This window comes from Corythoichthys intestinalis, chromosome 22 (assembly GCF_030265065.1).
Source record: "Corythoichthys intestinalis isolate RoL2023-P3 chromosome 22, ASM3026506v1, whole genome shotgun sequence".
Lineage (NCBI taxonomy): Eukaryota > Metazoa > Chordata > Actinopteri > Syngnathiformes > Syngnathidae > Corythoichthys > Corythoichthys intestinalis.
Window position 1 is genome coordinate 2,170,794 of NC_080416.1, and position 22,988 is coordinate 2,193,781.

The 22,988-nt window shown below is 40.9% G+C and overlaps 1 protein-coding gene across 1 annotated transcript in view; it reads left to right on the plus strand.

Moving 5' to 3' along the window:
* The first annotated feature begins 210 nt into the window (after positions 1-210).
* The window catches only part of LOC130910602 (oxysterol-binding protein-related protein 10), an 84,280-nt gene continuing 61,502 nt past the window's right edge, over positions 211-22,988 (plus strand). The window contains exons 1-2 of the mRNA XM_057828048.1: positions 211-941; positions 14,847-15,022. Coding sequence (XP_057684031.1) covers positions 685-941; positions 14,847-15,022 — 433 coding nt within the window. The 5' untranslated portion in view covers positions 211-684. The remainder of the gene's footprint in view (positions 942-14,846; positions 15,023-22,988) is intronic.

A 22,988-nucleotide genomic window follows, 5' to 3' on the forward strand; every position in this document is an offset into this window, starting at 1 on the left:
AACAAACTCCGTATACACACACCAACACAGAAAAAAAGAAGGGGAAAAAAATGAAATAGCTATTTTTTATGAATGGCAACGTGTGGAAAAAAGTATTCCTAATTTCTATGAAAATATCTGAAATAAACCTTTGATGTCCGTCTTTGTTGCGAGGCTTTACAATCAACATGATGACATGTTGCATAGAGAGAATGAATGAGGAAGGATTTAAGATTTGAAACAGCTCGGAGAGAAGCTCAAAGCAGGTCTTTCATAGTTTCACTCCAGATAAAATGGTCTCAATCGTGAATAATCAACTAGCAAAACTCCTGCTGGCAGCCAAACTTTGGCTGTAATCCAATTTTCATACGATGATGAGATCACAAGGCAGTGTAACTTCCGGGTTCGGGCTCGAGTGGGCGTGTCCTGGTGCCGGAGAACGCTGGCTGGCAGTGTAGCGGTGTCACACACTGCAGACTAGAGACGACCGAGGGGTTTTCGACATCGCCGAGGAAGATGTCGCTTCTCACACGCGGCGGGGGTCGCTCGCATCCACGTCACGACGCGCTCACGACACGTCCACAGCCTTCGCTTCCAGTTCGTGCCGTCTTTTGCTTTATTTCGATGTGGTGGTGAAATTCGGCTGCTCGGGCTCCATCCCCTTCCCCTCCTCCGCTTCTTCTTCTTGGCCGTCCCGTTAGCAGCATGGACAAGACGCCGAGCAGTCCACACCACGGAAGCAACTCTTCGTCTTGCGAGCGAAGCACGTCGAGAAAGCCCGGCGGTTGGACGGGCTCGCCGAGCCCCGGTTCCGGCTCCCAGTGCGTCCCCGCGGGGGTAGGAGGCAGCCGGGGGGCTTTCTTGGGGAACAGTACCAGTTCGCCGCAACAGCTCGGTCGCAGGCGACAGTTGGAAGGAGTTCTTAGCAAATATACCAACCTCATTCAAGGCTGGCAAAACAGGTAAATAAAACGTCACATGGTATTAGTTTGACTTTTTATGAATGGCTCCATGTAGATAGTAGCATTGGCCACGTTGCACTTAAAAGGGGAGGGGGCGGGGAGTTATTTCAATTTAAAACACAAAGTGAGGTTTAATGCGCCGTTTTTGTTATTTTTTAAAAGGAACAACTAAAACAGTAAACACAACTGCTGTTTTTTAAAGTACTTTTGCCACCTCTTCCAACTTTCTATAATCCTATTTAGAACAATCTTAGAAACAAGAGTGTAACTTTGAGTCGAGCATTTGATGCAGGTCCGAAGAAATACCCTGCATGAAAAAGAAAACTTTAAAGCAACTAGGGCTGCAGCTATCGGTTATTTTAGTTAGTTAGCTAGTAAGTTCGAATAATCGAGTAATCGGATAACGAACATGAAAAATTCAATTAAAATACCTGAGCTGAGCCTCAAACGGTATATAAAAAAAGTCCGCTAGCTTAAATGCTATAAAATGCTAACATATTTTTTGCAATGCTCTTAACAAATGGTTCAGACACATATTCAAAAAAAAAAAAAAAAAAAAAAAAAAGTCTAAATATACCTATAAGCTAAATTATGAATGCATTAAAAAATGCATGGTTTCAGAAGAACAAAATACACGTTCTGGAGCGGCCAAGTCAAAGTCCAGACTTAAACCCCATTGAGATGCTGTGGCATGACTTAAAGACAGATATTCATGCCAGACATCCCAAGAATCTGATTATTATTATTATTGCTGCCAAAGGGGTGGGGCACAAAATATTACATGTGATGGTTCAGTTTCTTACCCCCCCCCCCCCCCCCACCCTGTCATTGTTTGCATACTATACTCATTAAAATATGAAAACCTATGAATGATTGGTTGGTTTTAGTTAAAGCAGACGCTGTATTTTCATCTGTGTGACTTTGACTAAGACCAGATCACAATTCCAAAAGGTTCAGATACTTTCTCATACCACTGTATGAATACAATATGGCAATGGTGAGTCAACCAAAGTCTTCTCAAACAGAGTTATTCAAGTCATGTGGTCGAAATTCTTCTAGTTTTAATATGGCAATATATCGCAAACCCTCAAAAAGTAGCTGCAGTGCCCTCCATAATTATTGGCACCCCTGGTTAAGATGTGTTTTTTAGCTTCTAATAATTTTCAAAATTCAAATAATATGGGACCTTAATGGAAAAAAAGAAAAATCCAACCTTCAATACGAGTGCATTTATTCAGTGTGGAAAAAAATCCCACATACAGAAATAATGATTTGACATCAAATAATGTGTGTCCCAATTATTAGCACCCCTGGTGTTAATACTTTGTACAACCCCCTTTTGCCAACAAAACAAGGTCTGGGGACTGAGATGGCCATGGGAGGAGCTTGATTTTGTGTCTGGTGAACCATTTCTGTGTAGATTTGGCCATATGTTTCGGGCCATTGTCTTGCTGAAAGACCCAGTGACGACCCATCTTCAGCTTTCGGGCAGAGGGCAACAGATTTTGATTGAAAATGTCCTGGTATTTCAAAGCGTTCATGATGCCGTGCACCCTAACAAGGTTCCCAAGGCCTTTGGAAGCGAAACAGCCCCACAGCATCACTGACCCACCCCCATACTCCACAGTGGGTATGAGGTGCTGTCTACACACAAACAAGCTGTTTGGGAGGCATGCACGGAGAAAACCTTTCCTCACTCACAATCATAAACGCAAACGTCTGGAGTTCGCCAAGCGGTATTGGGGCTTCAACTAGGACCGTGTGCTTTGGTCAGATGAGACCAAGATTGAGCTTTTTCGCAATAAACACTCTGATGGGGGAAAATATTACGTGCCTTAACATTAGCACATTATGTATGATTGCCTCTGTGACCTAGATTCCCTAACATTAGCACATTCACCCTGGGTCTCATAGTTAGAAGGGAATCTCACGAGATAACTTGTTTTGCACCATAGTATTGTTTTATTACACGCTTGGGTCCCATAGTTACACGCCTGGGTCCCATATCTAGAAGGGAATCACACGAGATAACTTGTTTTGCACCCATAATATTTACCATTTGTTGCATCTGTTGCAGCACAGCTCATTTGTCCCATGTGAAAAGCCCTTTTTCAAAGGGGCTGAACCAAAAGTAGCTTTAATGTTTGTCATTGGGCAGGGCCGCGCCGCTCGGGGACGGGGGTTGGCCTCTTCGCCTCCGCGGGGCGCTTCCCTACAAAAACCGGACATTTCCGGGTGACCCGTGAAGTCCGCCAGCGGGTCACGTACGGATCGCCTGGCTTTGTTCCTTCGCTGCCTTACCGGAGCGTTGGCTCCCGCTCATTTGTCACGGTAAGCGATTGTCATTGCTAAGGGACACTTTGTTTTGCTGTAACGGAAACGCGGGGAGTCTGGGATTGACAAACTCTAATCTAGCGTCATTGTTGCCATTCGTTATGCTTGTTTTTGATACTTGTTTGCTTGCTCTTGTGGGTTTGTAATCAATAAATCTCATTTATTCTGCCATTTCTAATCAATAAACATTGTCTATTTTGCAAAAGTGTGCCTGTTACTGATTCACCGCGAACCTGGAAATTTCGGAAAACACACTCTAAGTGGGTTTGGCGTGCCACGAAAGCTGCGCATGCTGAAAAGCACCTCATACCCACTGTGAAGTATGGGGGTGGGTCAGTGATGCTGTGGGGCTGTTATGCTTTCAAATGCCCTGGGAACCTTGTTAGGGTGCATGGCATCATGAATGCTTTGAAATACCAGGACATTTTAAATCAAAATCTGTTGCCCTCTGCCCGAAAGCTGAAGATAGGTCGTCACTGGGTCTTTCAGCAAGACAATGGCCCGAAACATATGGCCAAATCTACACAGAAATGGTTCACCAGACACAAAATCAAGCTCCTCCCATGGCCATCTCAGTCCCCAGACCTTGTTTTGTTGGCAAAAGGGGGTTGTACAAAGTATTAACACCAGGGGTGCTAATAATTGTGACACACATTATTTGATGTCAAATAATTATTTCTTTATGTGGGATTTTTTCCCCACTGAATGAATGCACTTCTTGTACTGAAGGTTGGATTTTTCTCTTTTTTTCCATTAAGGTCCCATTTTATTTGAAAAAAAAAAATATTAGAAGCTAAAAAACACTGTTTATCAGTTTTTTTCTAATATCGTTCAACCCTAATTGATACTATTTCTTTTCAAGCACCGCGGACACTCTCATAACGAGTAAACGTTGCGGTTGTGCCACCGTCGACATCCCAGCAGTGCATTATTGCGTGATTCATGCAGCATTTATGACTTCACTCCCTGCCACGTTCTGATTTACTTTGCTCACAATGACACCAATACTGAGTGTTTTAATGGAAAAGCAGAGAGAATTATTTCCAAATAACTCAAGTTGACACTTTTGTGCAACTGTGAAGTTCAATTTATTGTGATTTGGTTGCTAAGAAGGAAGGTTTAAAAAGCTTTCTGCACTGAGCTTCTGTGGTACGAATGGAGAAACAAAATCCAAGCATAATTTGATTAAAACAGGTTGAATTATGATCATATTTGGGGTTGAAATAAGCATTATAATTTTAAACAATCATTAAACATATACTAAAAAAGCAAAGTTTAAAAGCCTGTAGTGCCGAGATGGTAACATTTTAACAAACGAGCACTATCCCCCCAGGAAAATTAATCATTTTCAAACCAATCAATAGTTAATAATCAACAATCAAAGTTTTAGAGCAGTTGCCTTTTCATTGCATTCTTCAAAAAGTACTGGAATGCCAAATAGTTGGACAAGTGCACTTAAATTTGAATTGTATTAGCTTTCGAAACTAGAAATACTATTTTAAACATATTTTAATCTCAAATTGTTTGCTGAGTAGATTATTTGTGCCATGTTTATCGAATCATCCACAACATTTATGAATAGAAATACCTGCAGAGTGTTGGAATAATTACAGTCATCAGCTAGTTTTCAAATGACAAGTGTATTCTAAGTACTGGGCAGGTTGTGTGTTGGTAAGAAACAAACCAAAGTGGAGCTAAATATGCTGCTGTGTAGGTGGCCCTAGCTCTGCCGCTGTCAAGTGTTGATAATGTTGTGTAAGTGATTGAAATGGATCATCAGTAGGTAGATACAGTGGTATGATAAAGTATCTAAACCTTATGGAATTTCTCACATTTCTGCATAAAATCACTATCAAATGTGATCTGATCTTAGTCAAAATCACACAGATGAAAAAACAGTGATTTAACTAAAACCATCCAAACATTTATAGGTTTTCATATTTTAATGATGATAGCATGCAAACAATGACAGAAAAGGGAAAAGTAAGTAAACCCTCTGCATAAGGAGACTTAAAAACGCAATTGAAACCATTCTTTTACCAAAACAAATTAAGGGGCTGTTTACATGGTGTTTGCATCTATATGGTTCCGTCTCCATTCGACCAATGCCGCAATTCTGCATCAAAACGATGTAGTATTAATGCCAGGCCCTAGGGGGCAGTGCATATTTACAAAGCGACAGCAAATGATGCACTTTGACTCCAACAACCTCCTCAGCCCGGAAGACAACATGCCTGCCCAATCCGAGCAATGGCATTTTACTTTTGTTCCGAAAGGCACAAAAATGGAAACATTATACATATTTAAATTAAAAATATTATAAAAACAGTAAATTAAAGCCGAAGTTCCGCCAAAAAAGTAAATGAACCCTCTGCTTGAGACTACAAGAGCAATTGAAACCAATTTTTACCAAAGAAATTAAGACAGGTATGTGCCCAATCACTGATGAGTAGTTTAAAGCTGCCCTGCCCACTATAAAACACACACCTGGCAAGAATTGTCTTAATGAGAAGCATTGTCTGATGTGCATCATGGCTTGGTCAAAAAAGCTGTCTGAAGACCTGCAATCAAGGAGTGTTGATTTGTATAAAGCTGGGAAAAATTCAGTACAGAATACTCAGAGAGGTCAAAAAGAACCCTAGAGTGTCTGCTAAAGACGTACAGAAATCATTGGCACAGTCCAATATCTCTGTGCACACATGACCTATATGTAAAACTATGGCCAAGAATGGTGTTCATGGGAGGACTCCACGGAGGAAGCTAAAAAAAAAAAAAAGTTGTTGCTCGTTTAGTGTTCGCAAAAAGGCACTTGGACACTCCACAGAGGTTTTGACAAAATATTTTGTTGACTGATAAAACCAAAATTGAATTGTTTGGGAGTAACACACGTCATGTGTGGAGGAAAAATTGTTGAAATGAGGAAAAACTGTGCCGATGGTGGCTCAGTGAACACCTAATTTGATTTGTTCTCAGATGAACTACAAGTTGAGTAAGGAAGCTTTGATATGGAGGTTGAAGAATGAAAAGAGGCAAAGACCGACTGAGTCAGAGCCAGAAAGTGTTGATGACAGTGTTGATTTCTATTCACTGTTCCCCCTTCCCAATTAAAGTCTGTCACAGTCACAGCCAATTATACTGTAAAGCTGGTTAAATTGGAAGTTATGTTGTTGTATTAATTTTTTGTTAATGTGCCCCTTTTGATCTATGAGCACCTGCTCTCTGCACGGACCTGTTATTGAACACACACACACACACACACACACACACAAAAAAAACACGTGATTGCGAAATGGGGAGACAAAAAAGGGTCCGTGGCAGTAGGTCGGGATCAATTAAAAGAAAAACAAATCGGGGAAAACCACTGTGAGAGGTAGACGAACTAAAAAACAAAGTATGGATGCAACCACAAACAGTCAAATGGCAGAAAGTCAATTTCTTGGCAACCCGCCTAGGATCGGTTTAAAGACACTGCTGATAAAATGGAATTGGATGCAAGTACGATGTTGGGAACGCACCCCACAGTTCTGTAACAAAACAATCTGACCAGCAGCAGATTGTGACAAAATCATGCCAGTCGTCACACTAGCTTTGCTTGCTAGCTAGCACAGCTATTCTCCCAGTCCAGCCCAACTGCGTCATCACCCCCGACGTGCATTGTGCGCGCAAAACATGGGTGGGTCCGTGGGTCAAAACATGTACTAAATATTATAGATTTCAAAATCAATGGCAATATTTTATATGTTTCTAATAACATATCTTAATAAAAGAGAACAAATGCGGCTTATTACAGCCTACAAGTCTTTAAGTCCGTGGTTCCCTTTAAACAAACAGGTGCACACCAGATGGTTTAAATTGATTTTATTTCTGTCGATGTCCTTTTAGGGGCTCCGTAGCAATGTTAACCCAAGTCAGAATCAATCGAGTCAAAATACACCCCCATTGTTAATCACCACTCAAAACATTCCACTCACCACTCATATTGTTTGCACTCAAAGCAAAGAAAGAAGAAAAGCTGCCATTCTGCATTGTGACCGCCACCACCGCTCATATGTCCAAAATGTTAAGAAACAGCTTATGAAAACATGCATAGCTTATATAGCAACATTATTAACTTTGAATGCCGATATCACTATGCAGTCATATTGGAGGAGAGTAAATAAAATCATCTGTTTCAAAGCTAGAGAGGAGATTTGAATAAAATAAAGAACATAAAAACAAAAATGAAATGTCACACTTAAATTGAGCTCTTTAATAAACCCAAATGTATGTTTGAATCGACTTTTAGGAAAAGTATACAGAAGCATCTCTTGTTTCAAAGTCATTTAGCAGGTTTTTGCTGTATCTCATTAAAGGTCAGAAATGCAAATTACACATGATCCGCATAGGTCCGCATTTTCAGCTCTGTTATACTGTACATGAGCCTGAACGTATGGCTTTGTGTTTAGCATCATCCATCATGTTAAAAGCCTCCAACTCTTATTTAGCTGCAAAGGCAAGGCTGCCTGGAGGGGTCAACAGTAAAAGGCCCCTCTCTGCTGACCGAACATAGGATTAGACTTGTGTATGTGCGTGCGTTAAAAAGATAGGGCTGAGTAACTGACGCAGGCAGATTGTTCACCGATTTGCTGAGGTGGACATTCACACGCCATCCTCATGGACTGGCAAGACCCTGAATAGGGATCCATTTTTACACTGAGGTTTTCTGCATTCTTTCAAGGGAATTGTAAAAATGAAGCTTGTAAAGGATGCATTTTTAATTTGTTAGTTATTTCTGCTCAATATTGGAGTGGCGAGGTGGTGATTATGTGACTCGAATTGCCAATTTGAGGACTTGTGGCCACAGAGGTGGTTGGAAAGCTCCTCGGTGGCAAGGCCCCGGGGGTCGATGAGATCCGCCCGGAGTTCCTAAAGGCTCTGGATGTTGTGGGGCTGTCGTGGCTGACACGCCTCTACAACGTCGCGTGGACATCGGGGACAGTGCCTCTAGATTGGCAGACCGGGGTGGTGTTCCCCCTTTTTAAGAAGGGGGACCGGAGGGTGCGTTTCAGTTATAGAGGATCACACTCCTCAGCCTCCCTGGGAAAGTCTATTCAATTCAATTCAATTCAATTCAATTTTATTTGTATAGCCCTGGATCACAACAACGTTGTCTTAAAGGGCTTTGCAGAGGCAATGTGGTACACAATCAGAAACAGCAAATGAAGCAACAAAGATGAATAAATAAATTCAAGTTCTGGGTATCCCCCATCCTTAGACCCTCCATGTCGGCAAGGAAAAACTCCAGAGTCTTTGGAAGAAAATGAGAAACCTTGGGGAGTACCACAGTCAGGAGAGATCCAGTCCCAGGACGGATAGACAGGAAGCCCCAGGACTGCTAATGGGAATTAGCAGGCGAAGTTACAGTACGTAAAGATGCAGTGGAGTAAAGGAACAAGAAGAGGTCCATCTAGCCAGATGAGACGGGGGTAGGACGTCCATCCAGCCAGGGGTCCGGACAGTCAGGAGGCTGCAGCTGAAAAATAGCCCCTCCCCAGAGGGGAGAGGGGAAAGGGGACACCGAGTGACTATTCAGGGGTGCTGGGGAGGAGGGTCCGTCGGGAAGTCGAATCTTGGGAGGAGGAGCAGTGTGGTTTTCGTCCCGGCCGTGGAAGAGTGGACCAGCTCTACACCCTCGGCAGTGTCCTCGAGGGTGCATGGGAGTTCTGTGGTTTATAGATCTGGAGAAGGCGTTCGAACCGTGTGCCTTGGGGGAGTCCTGTGAGGGGTGCTCCGGGAGTACGGTGTACCGAGCCCCATGGTAAGGGCTGTTTGGTCACTGTATGACCGGGATTCAGAGTTGGGTCCGCATTGCTGGCAGTAAATCGAATTCGTTCCCTGTAAGGGTTGGACTCTGGCAAGGCTGCCCTTTGTCACTGATTCTGTTTATAACTTTATGGACAGAATTTCTAGGCGAGCCGAAGTGTTGAGGGGGTCCGGTTTGGTGGCTTCAGCATTACATCTCTACTTTTTGAAGATGATGTGGTGCTGTTGGCTTCATCAAGCCCACCCCAGGGTGGGGTGCCCTCTCTGAGTTGGGGATGAGAACCTGCCCCAAGTGGAGGACTTCAAGTATCTTGGGGTCTTGTTCACGAGTGAGGGTAGGAGGGAGCGGGAGATCGACAGACGGATCGGTGCAGCATCCGCAGTGATGCAGACTTTGCACCAGTCCGTAGTGGTGAAGAAGGCTCTCGATTCACCAGTCGATCTACGTTCCTACCCTCACCTATGGCCATGAGCTTCGGGTCGTGACCGAAAGGACAAAATCCAGGATAGAAGCGGCCGAAATGAATTTCCTCCGCAGGGTGTCCGGGCTCTTCCTTAGCGATATGGTGAGAAGCTCGGTCATCCGGGAGGAACTATGTGTCGAGGCGCTACTCATCCGCATTGGGAGGAGCCAGCTGAGACGGCTCGGGAATCTGGTTCGGTGCCTCCTGGACACCTCCCTGGAGAGGTGTTCCGGGCATGTCCCACTGGTGAGAGGTCCCGGGATGACCCAGGACATGCTGGAGAGACTATGTCTCTCGGCTGGCCTGGGAACACCTTGGGATCCTGCCGGAAGAGCTGGTTGAAGTGGCTGGGGAGAGGGAAGTCTGGGCTTCCCTGCTAAAGCTGCTGCCCCCGTGACCCTACCCCGGATTAAGCAGCAGATGATGGATGGATGGAGGACTTGTGGCTTGGCTAAAACCCAGCTTTGACTCTATATGTCATCCAATTTACATTGAAAAATGTTTTTAATGCAGTGTTCCATTTATTTTTGAACATAAAGACATGTTGTAGCATCCCAGGCCCCCTTGTTAATAGAGAATCATGAAGGGAAGGGACCTCCAAAGATAATTAAGTTTGGATTCAAGCATGTTTTTGTTAAAACAGAGAAAAATATAATGGTTAAAATGAGGAATAAAGTGGAAGAAAGCTGAAAATCTGAAATATGGGTAGAGGATTGGGACAAGATGGCAGTTTGGATTTTTTTCCAGAAGAGGACATAAAAAGTATATTCAATATTTTGATCCAATTTTTTCCCCCAGCATTGCGGGAGATAGAGTATTTGAACAAAACAATGAAGGAAGCCTTTCCAGAAATTGGATTTCCAGAGGGAATCACTGACGTGGGGATGCATTGTATGTGTGACACATTTAAATCTATGTTATGTAACTTGCAAACTGGATTATAAAATGCGGTATTAGAAGAAATTCAGATAAACACTGATTGAATCACTGTCAGTATCAGTATTTAGTCAACCACTAATTGTGCAAGTTCACCCACTTGAAAATATTAGAGAGGCCTGTAATTGTCAACATGGACCTCAACCATGAGAGACAGAATGTGGACCCCCCCCCCCCCCCAGAAAATCCCATTGTTTGATTTTTAAAGAATTTATTTGCCAATCATGGTGGAAAATAAGTATTTGGTCAATACCAAAAGTTCATCTCAACACTTTGTTATGTACCCTTTGTTGGCAATAACGGAGGCCAAACATTTTCTGTAACTCTTCACAAGCTTTTCACACTCTGTTGCTGGTATTTTGGCCCATTCCTCCATGCAGATCTCCTCTAGATCAGTGATGTTTTGGGGCTGTCGTTGGGCAACCCGGACTTTCAACTCCCTCCACAGATTTTCTATGGGGTTGAGATCTGGAGACTGGCTAGGCCACTCCAGGAATGCTTCTTACGAAGCCTCTCCTTTGTTGCCCTGGCTGTGTGTTTGGGATCATTGTCATGCTGAAAGACCCAGCCACGTCTCATCTTCAATGCCCTTGCTGATGGAAGGAGATTTTCACTCAAAATCTCTCGATACATGGCCCCATTCATTCTTTCCTTTACACAGATCAGTCGTCTTGGTCCTTTTGCAGAAAAACAGCCCCAAAGCATGATGTTTCCACCCCCATGCTTCACAGTAGGTATGGTGCAATTTAGTATTCTTTCTCCTCCAAACACGAGAACCTGTGTTTCTACCAAAAAGTTCTATTTTGATTTCATCTGACCATAACACATTCTCCCAGTCCTCTTCTGGATCTTCCAAATGCTCTCTAGCGAACCGCAGACGGGCCTGGACGTGTACTGGCTTCAGCAGGGGGACACGTCTGGCCGTGCAGGATTTGAGTCCCTGGTGGCGCATTGTGTTACTGATAGTAGCCTTTGTTACTGTGGTCCCAGCTCTCTGTAGGTCATTCACTGGGTTCCCCCGTGTGGTTCTGGGATTTTTGCTCACCATTCTTGTTATCATTTTGAAGTCACGGGGTGAGATCTTGCATGGAGCCCCAGATCGAGGGACATTATCAGTCTTCTAATAATTGCTCCCACAGTTGATTTCTTTACACCAAGCGTTTTACCTATTGCAGATTCAGTCTTCCCAGCCTGGTGCAGGTCTACAATTTTGTCTCTGGTGTCCTTCGACAGCTCTTTGGTCTTGGCCATAGTGACGTTTGGAGTTTGGACAGGTGTCTTTTATACCGATAATGAATTAAAAGGTGCCATTAATACAGGTAACGAGTGGAGCCTCGTTAGACCTCGTTAGAAGAAGTTAGACCTCTTTGACAGCCAGAAATCTTGCTTGTTTGTAGGTGACCAAATACTTATTTTCCACTCTAATTTGGAAAGAAATTATTTAAAAATCAAACAATGTGATTTTCTGTTTTTTTTCCCCCACATTCTGCCTCTCATGGTTGAGGTTTACCCATGTTGACAATTACAGGCCTCTGTGATCTTTTCAAGTAGGAGAGCTTGCACAATTTGTGGTTGACTAAATACTTATTTGCCCCACTATATATATCGATTTTGAATTTGCAAAAAAAAAAAAGATTTTTTTATAATTCCTAAGGGTTCGGTTAATGCGCGTGTGAAACTCATGGGGTTCGATACCTTTGGCAAGGTTAAGAACCACTTCCTTAGGTGGAAATGCATTTTAAAGAAGCATTGTGTAAAAGGATGTCTTCCAGCACTTCACGCAACCATGATGCAAGACTGGATTGCAAATCACGACCGTAATTGAATGTGGAGGGAGAGCATTGATTATCAGTTTTAGCTAAAGGAAGAAAATGGAGGGGAGAAGGAGAGGACAAGGACGTCTACTGTTCCTTCAGTCTTCTATACAAAAGTATGGATAGGTCAGCAGAAATACATAGGTGAAGCTCTGCTTTAAAAGTGCTAAATCATACCCATGCCTCTTCAGGTCTTGGAAATGACATCCTTAGCGAGGCATGTGTTTTGAACATCTACACCTCAAGTGTGCAAGCCAGAGATTTGGATTGATGCTTTGTGAGCAAACACTAAAAAGGGAAACCTGTGGTCTTCCTAACTCTTTGATATAAGTGAAAACTAGGGTTGTTCCGATCATGCTTTTTTGCTCCCGATCCGATAGCGATCGTTGTAGTTTGAGTATCTGCCGATCCCGATATTTCCCGATCCGATTGCTTTTTTTTTGCTCCCGATTCACTTCCAATCATTCCCGATAATTTTTCCAGATCATATACATTTTGGCAATGCATTAAGAAAAAAATGAATAAAACTCGGACGAATATATACATTCAACATACAGTACATACACTGTAAGTACTGTATTTGTTTATTTTGACTAAATCCTCAAGATGGCATTTACATTATTAACATTCTTTCTGTGAGAGGGATCCACGGATAGAAAGACTTGTGACTTTGTATATTGTGACTAAATATTGCCATCTAGTGTATTTGTTGAGCTTTCAGTAAATGATACTGTAGCCATGCCCAAATGCATGATGGGAAGTGGAACCATGACTGTGCGTATTGCTACCAATTGATATATCTTTTCTGCAATGGAAAATAACATAAGGTGTTAAGAAAAAGGTCAAATGCTACCTTGCTTCCCCACATTGCTTCCTATGATATTTATAATCGTAGGGAGAGGGATTGTAAGGCTTTAGCCAATTAAAAAAAGGCTCCAAAGGCTGCCAAAAATCACTCTACTCATTTTACGGTGCCTTTTATCTCTCTATATAGGTAAAACGGCGCCATTACAGATTGAGCGCCACAATGCGTGAGTGGGTCGTGCAGCGCATGCATTAATTGCGTTAAATATTTTAGCGTGATACATGTTTTTTTTTTTTAAATTACCGCCGTTATCGGGATAAATTTGATAACCCTACCTTAAACCTAAAGACTCAGGATGAGTGTAACATATTATGTCTGTAACATTAAATACAAATAGAAAACTATTTAATTAAAAAAATATATATAAAAAAAAAGGCATGGCCGATATTTTTTTGCCGATTCCGATACTTTGAAAATGACGTGATAGGACCCGATCGATCGGCATCTCTAGTGAAAACCATATGACTCGCATCTTAGATTGTGGTTGTGCATGATTTGTTTCTGCAGCACTTCTAGTATTTCTACTCGGAATTTTCCTCTATTCTACTTGAAGAAAAGGTGGCATTTTATCCATTGCGCCAAATTTGTTTAAATATATGGCGGAAAACACTCAGGTGACTTGACGTTCCGCTCTGAGACCCCCAATTTGGTCAAATTTCAAAATTGTCCGATATGCATGTGTGACACATCATTTGAAAGCTTAAAATCTCAATTTTCTGTGGGAAGACAAATTTTGAACAGGATGGCATTTAAAAAAAAAATTTAAACAGCAAAACGCTATCTGGAGGTGAGAGCACGCAAGAGCAGAATTACAGACGCTACAACTTTAACGAGATATTATCGCGTACTTACCTTGTTTCGATCCAAAAACTGCATATAGCATGTATCATCAAGTGTCAAGACACAGCTGTGAATCCCCATAGCTGGATTTTTGGGGGGGATTTTATGGGTGAAACATGTTCATATAACAAGGGTTGCGATGCAGAAATCGCAGACATCAAGGAGTGGTCGAGATTTTCTTTTTCATATATTTACCCTTTTAAACTTTTTTTTCAATTTTTCTTTGTTTGGATCGATTATTTGTCATCCTAACATATCAGGGAAAATGCGACTGTAACAAAAAAATACAATTTAGCGATAGTTATGAGGTAGATATCCGTGACTTTTTTACAGACGCCATTTTTTTCATTGTGACTTAATTTGTTTACAAGTTTAAAATATGCGAGAGAATAATTTTTTAAAGTCGTTTTTAAATTTTTTTTTTTTAAATTTAAAGACTAGACATCAATTAATGATTCTAAGCTAAAAATGACAGACATTTTGAATAATAAATATAATTACTTACCTTATTTTAATGGCTGGGTTGAAACAAAAACGGTTGCGTGACGTCTGTAAACGGGGGTTTCCAGGGTAAAACGGGCAAATTAAAAATAGTTCGGGGGCTTCATGTGCCATGAATCTTCTATGGCAGCATATAGACATATTGTTCTATCAAACACAACAGTTGTTTTGGCTTAAAATACAGCAGTTTCTTTTAAAGAGGAGTGCAAGAGCAGAAACTGCTTTTTTCAGTCTTGTCGGTGTTTTCCCGCCATATACATGTACTGTACATATTGTGTAGCCTCGGTTTCATAAGTTTTCTTTTTTTTTTTTTATCCTTGTAACCAGTTTCTTGATAACTTCTTTCCAGGTACTTTGTATTGGATCCAGATTCAGGACTACTCTTGTACTATGTCAACGAGCAGGGAAGGAGCCAGAAGCCGCGAGGGTCCCTCCCCTTGATCGGTGCCACGGTGAATCCTAGTGATGAGGCTCCGCACATGTTCATTGTCAGCTCTGTAAATGGAGAGTTGTACAAACTCAGAGGTATGAAGCCACAATTTTGTCTAGTATTAGTCAACAGTTACTCAAAATCTTTCTGTCTGTAAAATTCAAAAGTTTTTGTCCAAAAATACATAAAGGTTTCCAACAATTTCGAATGAACATAGACGGGCGAGCACATATTGTAGTGTCTACAAAGACAATGACAACTGTGTGATGATAATACACATTTAGCAGGAAAAGCAATATATTATTTTGAACTAGAAAGTGCAATTTCTGGAGAATTTACTCTGGGTCTTTGCTGTGTGGCTCTACAGACTGAGATCTTAACCCCGTCCAGATTGGTTTGGGGATATTTCGGGGACAATATCAGGTCACTTCCTGTTGATTTGGGGACATTTGTTGGACATGTCCTGGTCATATCAGGTCATTTGAGGACATTTGGGGGGCGTGTCCTAATCATATCAGGTCATTTGGAGACATTTGAGGGGCGTGTCCTAGTTGTATCAGGTCATTTGAGGACATTTGGGGGGCGTGTGCTTGTCATATCAGGTCATTTGGAGACATTTGGGGGTGTGTCCTACTCATATCAGAGCATGTGGGGACATTTGGAGGTGTGTCCTGGTCATATCAGGTCATTTGGGGACATTTGGGGGGGGCGCGTACTGGTCATTTAGGGACCATTGGGGGGCGTGTCATAGTCATATCAGGTCATTTGGTGACCATTGGGGGGAGTGTCCTAGTCATATCAGGTCTTGTGGGGACATTTGGGAGTGTGTCCTGGTCATATCAGGTCATTTGGGGACATGCGGGGGCGTGTCCTGGTCATATCAGGTCATTTGGGGACATGTGGGGGGTGTGTCCTGGTCATATCAGGTCATTTGGGGGACACGTCCTATTGATATCTTGTCATTTCCTGTTGATTTGGGGACATTTGTTTTTTTGCCATTGAAAATGAATGGGAAATTTGGACGTCCATGGCCGCTAGTGGCATCGACGTACATTTGCGTCAATGGAATCCAAATACAGTGGCATCAATGGAATCAACAAACATGGTTGTCAATGACAGTAAACCAAGTAAATTCCATTGAAAATGAATTGGAAATTTTGGACGTCCATGGCCGTCAATGGCATCGACTTCCATATGCGTCAATGGAATCGGGGACATTTGGGGGACACATCCTATTGATATCTTTTCATTTACTGTTGATTTGGGGACATGAATGAATGAATCATGAATTTAGATTTCACTGATCCCATTCATAACATTTAACCAGTCATGTTTGTATTTAAAAAAAATTAAAGAAAATTGGACAGCAAACAGACTGCGATATATGCCCAAGACATTTTCTATTAGTGACCGTTTATGTCTGTTTCTGAAGTCTAGCCACTGGAACCGGTATGCCCCTTATGCTCTTGGGGAAGGTTGTCAAAACAAGGACAAGTTGGCCTATATTCCCTGAATAACTCGGCGTTCCGTGTGAATTGTGTGAAGGGGAATTGATGATCCCGCTGAGGAGAGGTCAGCAAGAGTAGCAGACAGGCTGAGATCTTCAGTTCTCCAATGCTAGCCATACTCCTGTTAAGGGGAATATACCAGACAGACAAAGGACTCCCGCCATATTTTCATGTTCTGTAGGTGCAGCGATCACTCGGTCTATAGTTCATCCCCAGTCATTCAGAAACAAAATCTTGATGTCAAATAATAATATGTACAGTGGTATGAAAAAGTTTTGGAATTTGTCTCGTCTCTGCATAAAATCACAATCAAACATGATCTGATCCTTGTCAAAATCACACAGATGAAAAAAGTGTCTGCGTTAACTAAAACCACCCAAACATTTATAGGTTTGCCTGTCACCTGAGTATAAGTTGCACCAGCCATAAAAAACCCAACGAAGAGGAAAAAAACATATATAAGTCGCACCGGAGTACAAGTCCCATTTTTGGGGGAAATTTACTTGATAAAATCCAAAACAGAGAACAGATATGTCATCTTGAAAGGCAATTTAGAATACAAATGCAATAGAGACATGCTGAATAAGTGTACAGTATGATAATGTACATGATGCATGAACAACGAAATGCGAACGTGGCCGGTATGTTAACGTAACATAGCTATTAAGAGTTATTCAGATAACTATAGCACAAAGAACATGGTAACAAGTTAACAAACCATCAGTGTCACTCCAAAACACCCAAATAACAAGTGAAATGATATAATAATGTGTTAATAATTTCACATATAAGTCGCTCCAGAGTATAAGTTGCACTCCCAGCCAAACTCCGAAAAAAACTGCGACTTATAGTCCGAAAAATACGGTAAGTGAGCCCTCTACCTAAGGAGACTTAAAGAGCAATTGAAACCTATTTTTACTAAACAATTTAAGTCTGATGTGTGTCCAATCACTGATGAGTGGTTTAAAGCTGCCCTGCCCACTATAAAACACACACCTGATAAGAAATGTCTTGATGAGAAGCATTGTCTGATGTGCATCATGGCTCGGTCAAAAGAGCTGTCTAAAGACCTGCGATCAAGGATTGTTGATTTGTATAAAGCTGGGAAACGATACAAAACCATCTCTAAAAGTCTGGATGTTCATCAATCGACAGTCAGAGAAGTTGTCTCCAAATGGAGAGAGTTTGGCACTGTTGCTTCTCTCCCAAGGAGTGGCCGTCCACCAGAGATGACGCCAAGAGTTCAGCGCAGAATAGTCAAAGAGGTAAAAAAGAACCCTAGAGTGTCTGCTAAAGACTTACAGAAATCAGTGGCACAGTCCAATGTCTCTGTGCACACATCAATTATATGTAAAACTGGCCAAGAATGGGTTTCTTGGAAGGACTCAAAAAACATTTTTGCTGGTTTAATGTTCTCAAAAAGGCACTTGGACACTCCGAAGAAGTTTTGGCAAAATATTTTGTGGACTGATGAAACCAAAGTTGAATTGTTTGGGAGTAACGCACAACGTCATGCGTGTAGGTAAAATGGAACAGCTCACCAACGTCAACACCTCATCCTCACTGTGAAGCATGGTGGAGGGAGCATCATGATTTGGGGCTGTTTTGCTACCTCAGGGCCTGGACAACTTGCAATCATCAATGGAAGAATAAACTCAAAAGTTTATCAAGATGTTTTGCAGGAAAACCTGTCAGACAGTTGAAGCTAAAAAGAAGATGGATGCTGCAACAAGATAATGATCCAAAACACATAAGTAAATCAACTTCAGAATAGTTTAAGAACAACAAAATACACGTTCTGAAGTGGCCAAATCAAAGTCCAGACTTGAACCCCATTGAGATGCTGTTGCATGACCTAAAGACAGCGATTCATGCCAGACCACCGAGGGATCTGACTGAACTACAGCAGGTTTGTATTGAAGAATGGGCCAAGATTAGTCCTGGTCGATGCGCCAGACTAATCTGCAGCTACAGGAAACGTGGTTGAAGTTATTGCTGCCAAAGGGGGGCCACAAAATATTGAATGTGGTGGTTCACTTAATTCCCCCCCCCCCCCCCCCCTTCTGTTATTGTTTGCTTACTATCCTCATTAAAATATGAAAACCTATAAATGTTTGGGTGGTTTTTGTTCAAGCATTCACTGTTTTTTCATCTGTGTGATTTTGACAAAGATCAGATCACGTTTGATGGAGATTTTATGCAGAAATGAGAGAAATTCCAAAAGGTTCAGATACTTTTTCATACCACTGTACGTACCTGTACATATGCTTAGGAACAAAGCATTGTGTCTTCAAAAGAAGTATTAGCTTCAGCAGCGGAAACTAAAGTAGCTGAGATTTGCAGCTACAACAATCAGTGATGAAGATTAGCCAGCGCCTCAAATTCGGTATTGGTTACCATGGGAACCTCCTGAAATTCTACCTCGAGAGGGATAGGGTGGAAATTTAAAGTTCAGCAAGGAGTCATTTTCCCAGTTTTCACGGCTAATTTTGCTTTTGGTGTGTATCGCGTCACGGATGTGTCTTTAGCTTTCATGTGTTGCTTTGTGTTTCCGAGAGCCTCGCAACCACCGACCGCCATTCGACTGCTTTGAATGTAAGAACCTGTAATAGTAGCCATGAATGACCTTCAACAGCTCGAGGGGTTTTCTGGCCTTACAAGAAAGGCTCTATTGACAATTAGAAGGCTGAAACCTGAGTGGTTCACTGTCAGACGTGGACTGTCTGGCTTCTTAGCGAGCAGCTTTGATTTAATCCTAAGTGAACTCAAGTGCTAAATTCATCTATTTGTCACAGCGCTACTGTAAGTGAATGAGATCATATACACTTGTTTTAAATAGAGCTCATTTGGATAGCTGACAAAGCTGTCAATGTGCAAAAATGATTCAGCCATTGTCTGCCCTTAGAAAGCAGAAATAGTTTGTTTCTAATAATTGATCATTAGTTTTGAAGACAATAGACTTCATAATGATATTGACGAGACATGCGGCACGGGGCCGATTAATAGGGGGCCTGTATTTTTGGCGTGGCTGTCAAAGCTGACCGAGTGGAATAACAGACAAAGAGCTATGTTTGTTGAAAATTCTTGTGAATACATACTTAAATCCCAGAATTTTTTATAGATATGGATGTAAAACAGTCTCGATGCTTGGTTAAAAGCAAAAACAAACGTGCAGTTAGCATGTATTTTACGTAAATATGTCGAAGTAAGATGCTAGTCTTACGTGCGTTTAGCATTTATTTTACGTAAATATGTCGAAGCACAATGCTAGTCTGTTAGTCAATGTGGTGGCCGCCTGATGTAAACAGAGCTTTTCCGGTGAAAATTCTTGTGAATAAATGCTTAAATCCCTGAAATCTTTATCGCTATGGATGTAAAACCGTCTCGATTTTTGGTTAAAAGCAAAAAAAAAAAAACATGCAGTTAGCATTTATTTAACGTAAATATGTCGAAGTACAATTCTAGTCTGTTAGTGGATGTAGCTAGCGGCTGCCTGATGTAAACAGAGCTTTTCCGGTGAAAATTCTTGTGAGTAAATGCTTAAATCCCAGAATTCTTTATAGATATGGATGTAAAACAGTCTCGATTCTTGGTTAAAAGCAAAAAAAACCATGCAGTTAGCATTTATTTTGCGTAAATATGTCGAAGGAAAATGCTAGTCTTTCAATGTGGCGGCTGCTAAAGTATATGTAAGCAGAAATTTTCCGGTGAAAATTCTTGTATATAAATGCTTAAATCCCTGAATTCTTTATAGATATAGCCATAAAACAGTCTCGATTCTTGGTTAAAAGCAAAACAACCGTGCAGTTAGCATTTATTTTGCGTAAATATGTCGAACTAAGATGCTAGTCTGTCAATGTGGCAGCTGCTATATGTAGGCAGAAATTTTTCGGTGAAATTCCTGTGAATAAATGCTTAAATCCCTGAAATATTTGTAGATATGGGTGTAAAACAGTCTCAATTCTTGGTTAAAAGCAAAAAAAAAAAAAAAAAAAAAAACACAAAAAAAAAGGTACAGTTAGAATCTATTTTACGTGAATATGTCGAATCACAATGCTAGTCTGTTAGTAAATGTAGCTAGCGGCCGCCTGATGTAAGTAAAGCTTTTCCGGTGAAAATTTATAGGAATAAATGTTTGAATCCCCGAATTCTTCAAGTTCAAATACGAATCCTTAGGTAGACATTTATAATATTACCCAAAATAAGGAGAGAAGGCACTCAATTTAGTTGAAAAGCTTGCAAGGAAAAGAAGGGGAAACTATACAGCTTCCGCAATCATTCTAACTAGCCCCCTCCTTCACCTCGCTTTTTATTTGGGATAGCCTTAGCAACAGACGGGTGGGTGTCTTTCCCTAAAAGGGAAAGGGGAAGCAAGTATTTGTTTGGCTATGTGTGTGCATGTGGGTGGAATTCTATACATGTGTGTCAACACATTTCAGCAAAGCAAAGCCGCATCTTTTGGCTCTCTCCTTGAATAGGCAAGAGAAGTCTTCACGGCTTCTTCCAGACAAAACATTCCTTCTTTGTAAGCAACAATAAGCAGAAGCATTTCTTCATTCAATTGATTAGAGCAAATATATAATGATTATCTCATCAAATACATTTCATGAAGCAATGGCATTTGGCAAGTAATAAAATGCAACAATATGATTTCCTAAATGTACCAGACAGTTTAGTTTCCCAATGTCTGTGGCTTGTCCTCGAAATTGATCTGTGGAACATAGGGCGGTTTAAACCGGTCAGAATTCCAAGGCAGTTTTATCAAGAACTAAACATGTCTATAGTAATCAATCACTAAAATGTCTCTTTACTGCAATCAATCATGGAACATGATATTATATATAGCAATCAATACTTTATTGTGAGCCTTCATTAGTAAAAGCAAATATTTAATAACCATTTAATAATTATCTTATTAGATATGGACGTAAAACAGTCTCAATTCTTGGTTAAAAGCAAAAAAACCAACAACATGCAGTTAGCATTTATTTTACGCAGATATGTCGAAGTACAATGCTAGTCTGTTAGTAAATGTAGCTAGCAGCCGCCTGATGTAAAACAGAGCTTTTCCAGTGAAAATTCTTGTGAATAAATGCTTAAAACCCTGAATTCTTTATTGATATGGACGTAAAACAGTCTTGATTCTTGGTTAAAAGCAAAAAAACAAAAAAACAAAACAAAAACGCGCAGTTAGCATTTATTTTATGTAAATATGTCTAAGTACAATGCTAGTCTGTTAGTGAATGTACCTAGCGGCTGCCTGATGTAAACAGAGCTTTTCCAGTGAAAATTCTTGTGAATAAATGCTTAAATCCCTGAACTCTTTATAGATATGGACGTAAAACGGTCTCGATTCTCGGTTAAAAGCAAAAAAAAAAACATGTGCAGTAAGGATTTATTTTCCGTAGATATGTCAAAGCACAATGCTAGTCTGTTAGTGAATGTAGCTAGTGCCCGCCTGATGTAAACAGAGCTTTTCCAGTGAAAATTCTTGTGAATAAATGCTTAAATCCCTGAATTCTTTATAGATATGGACGCAAAACAGTCTCGATTCTTGGTTAAAAGCAAAAAAACAAACATGCAGTTAACATTTATTTTACGTAAATATGTCGAAGTACGATGCTAGTCTGTTAGTCAATGTGGCGGCCACCATATGTAAACAGAGCTTTTCTGGTGGAAATTTAACCGTCGAGGGGATGTTGTGCTCGTTGACGGATTTACGTCATCGATGACGTGGACTAGTCAGGACAGCTCTACTAAATATATGCTAAAACTAATAAGTGGGTTGTCACTTATTATTAAAGTTCAAGTAGACTATTTTCTTTGTTTTAAAACCTTTTACTTAAAAAATAATATGTGTAATGCCCTTCGTTGGCTTATTCATAATTGCCTTATGTCCTAATATGATCATTGGGAATACACGTAAGCAAGTAAGAATTGTTAAAAAGCTACTTAAACATTGCCTTTTAATGGCTTTTATATTTGAGTAGATGAAATACTGTAATAAAGGTTTGTTGGAATTATAATTAGATAATGATTAACTGAGGAGTAGCTTGAACAGCTCTTCTGTGCTCCCAATTCATTTTTCTCTGTCTAATTGAAAATTCAACTAATGGAATAACGTATTTTAAATTTCCATCAGAATATATGTGTTCTTGGCCTCCAGCGAGCATAATGTGAACAGGTGCACATCAGCATAGAGACTATCTTTATTATCTTCAAAATCTCAGCTAGGCTTGCGCGCTGCACCAAGATGAATAGATGAAGATATTGACTTCTACCTTGAAATTGTCTCTTCTTGGAGAAGAGAGACCTGAGGCCATTGACAGAAAGATATTTGATTGTTATTTCTCGGGAGATTTTGTCCCGTTTGTTTCTTACTTGCTCAAAGTGGCCCTTTGTTGATATTTGGACGAGTGCAGTAGTCATCTTCCTTAAAGGGAAACACGGCAATTTACAGTTTGCACCCCAAAGGAAATAAACTTGTTTACTATATTAAAAAAACAGAGAAATGTATGTTTCTGATGTGTTATAGTAGAGAAAAACTTTAACA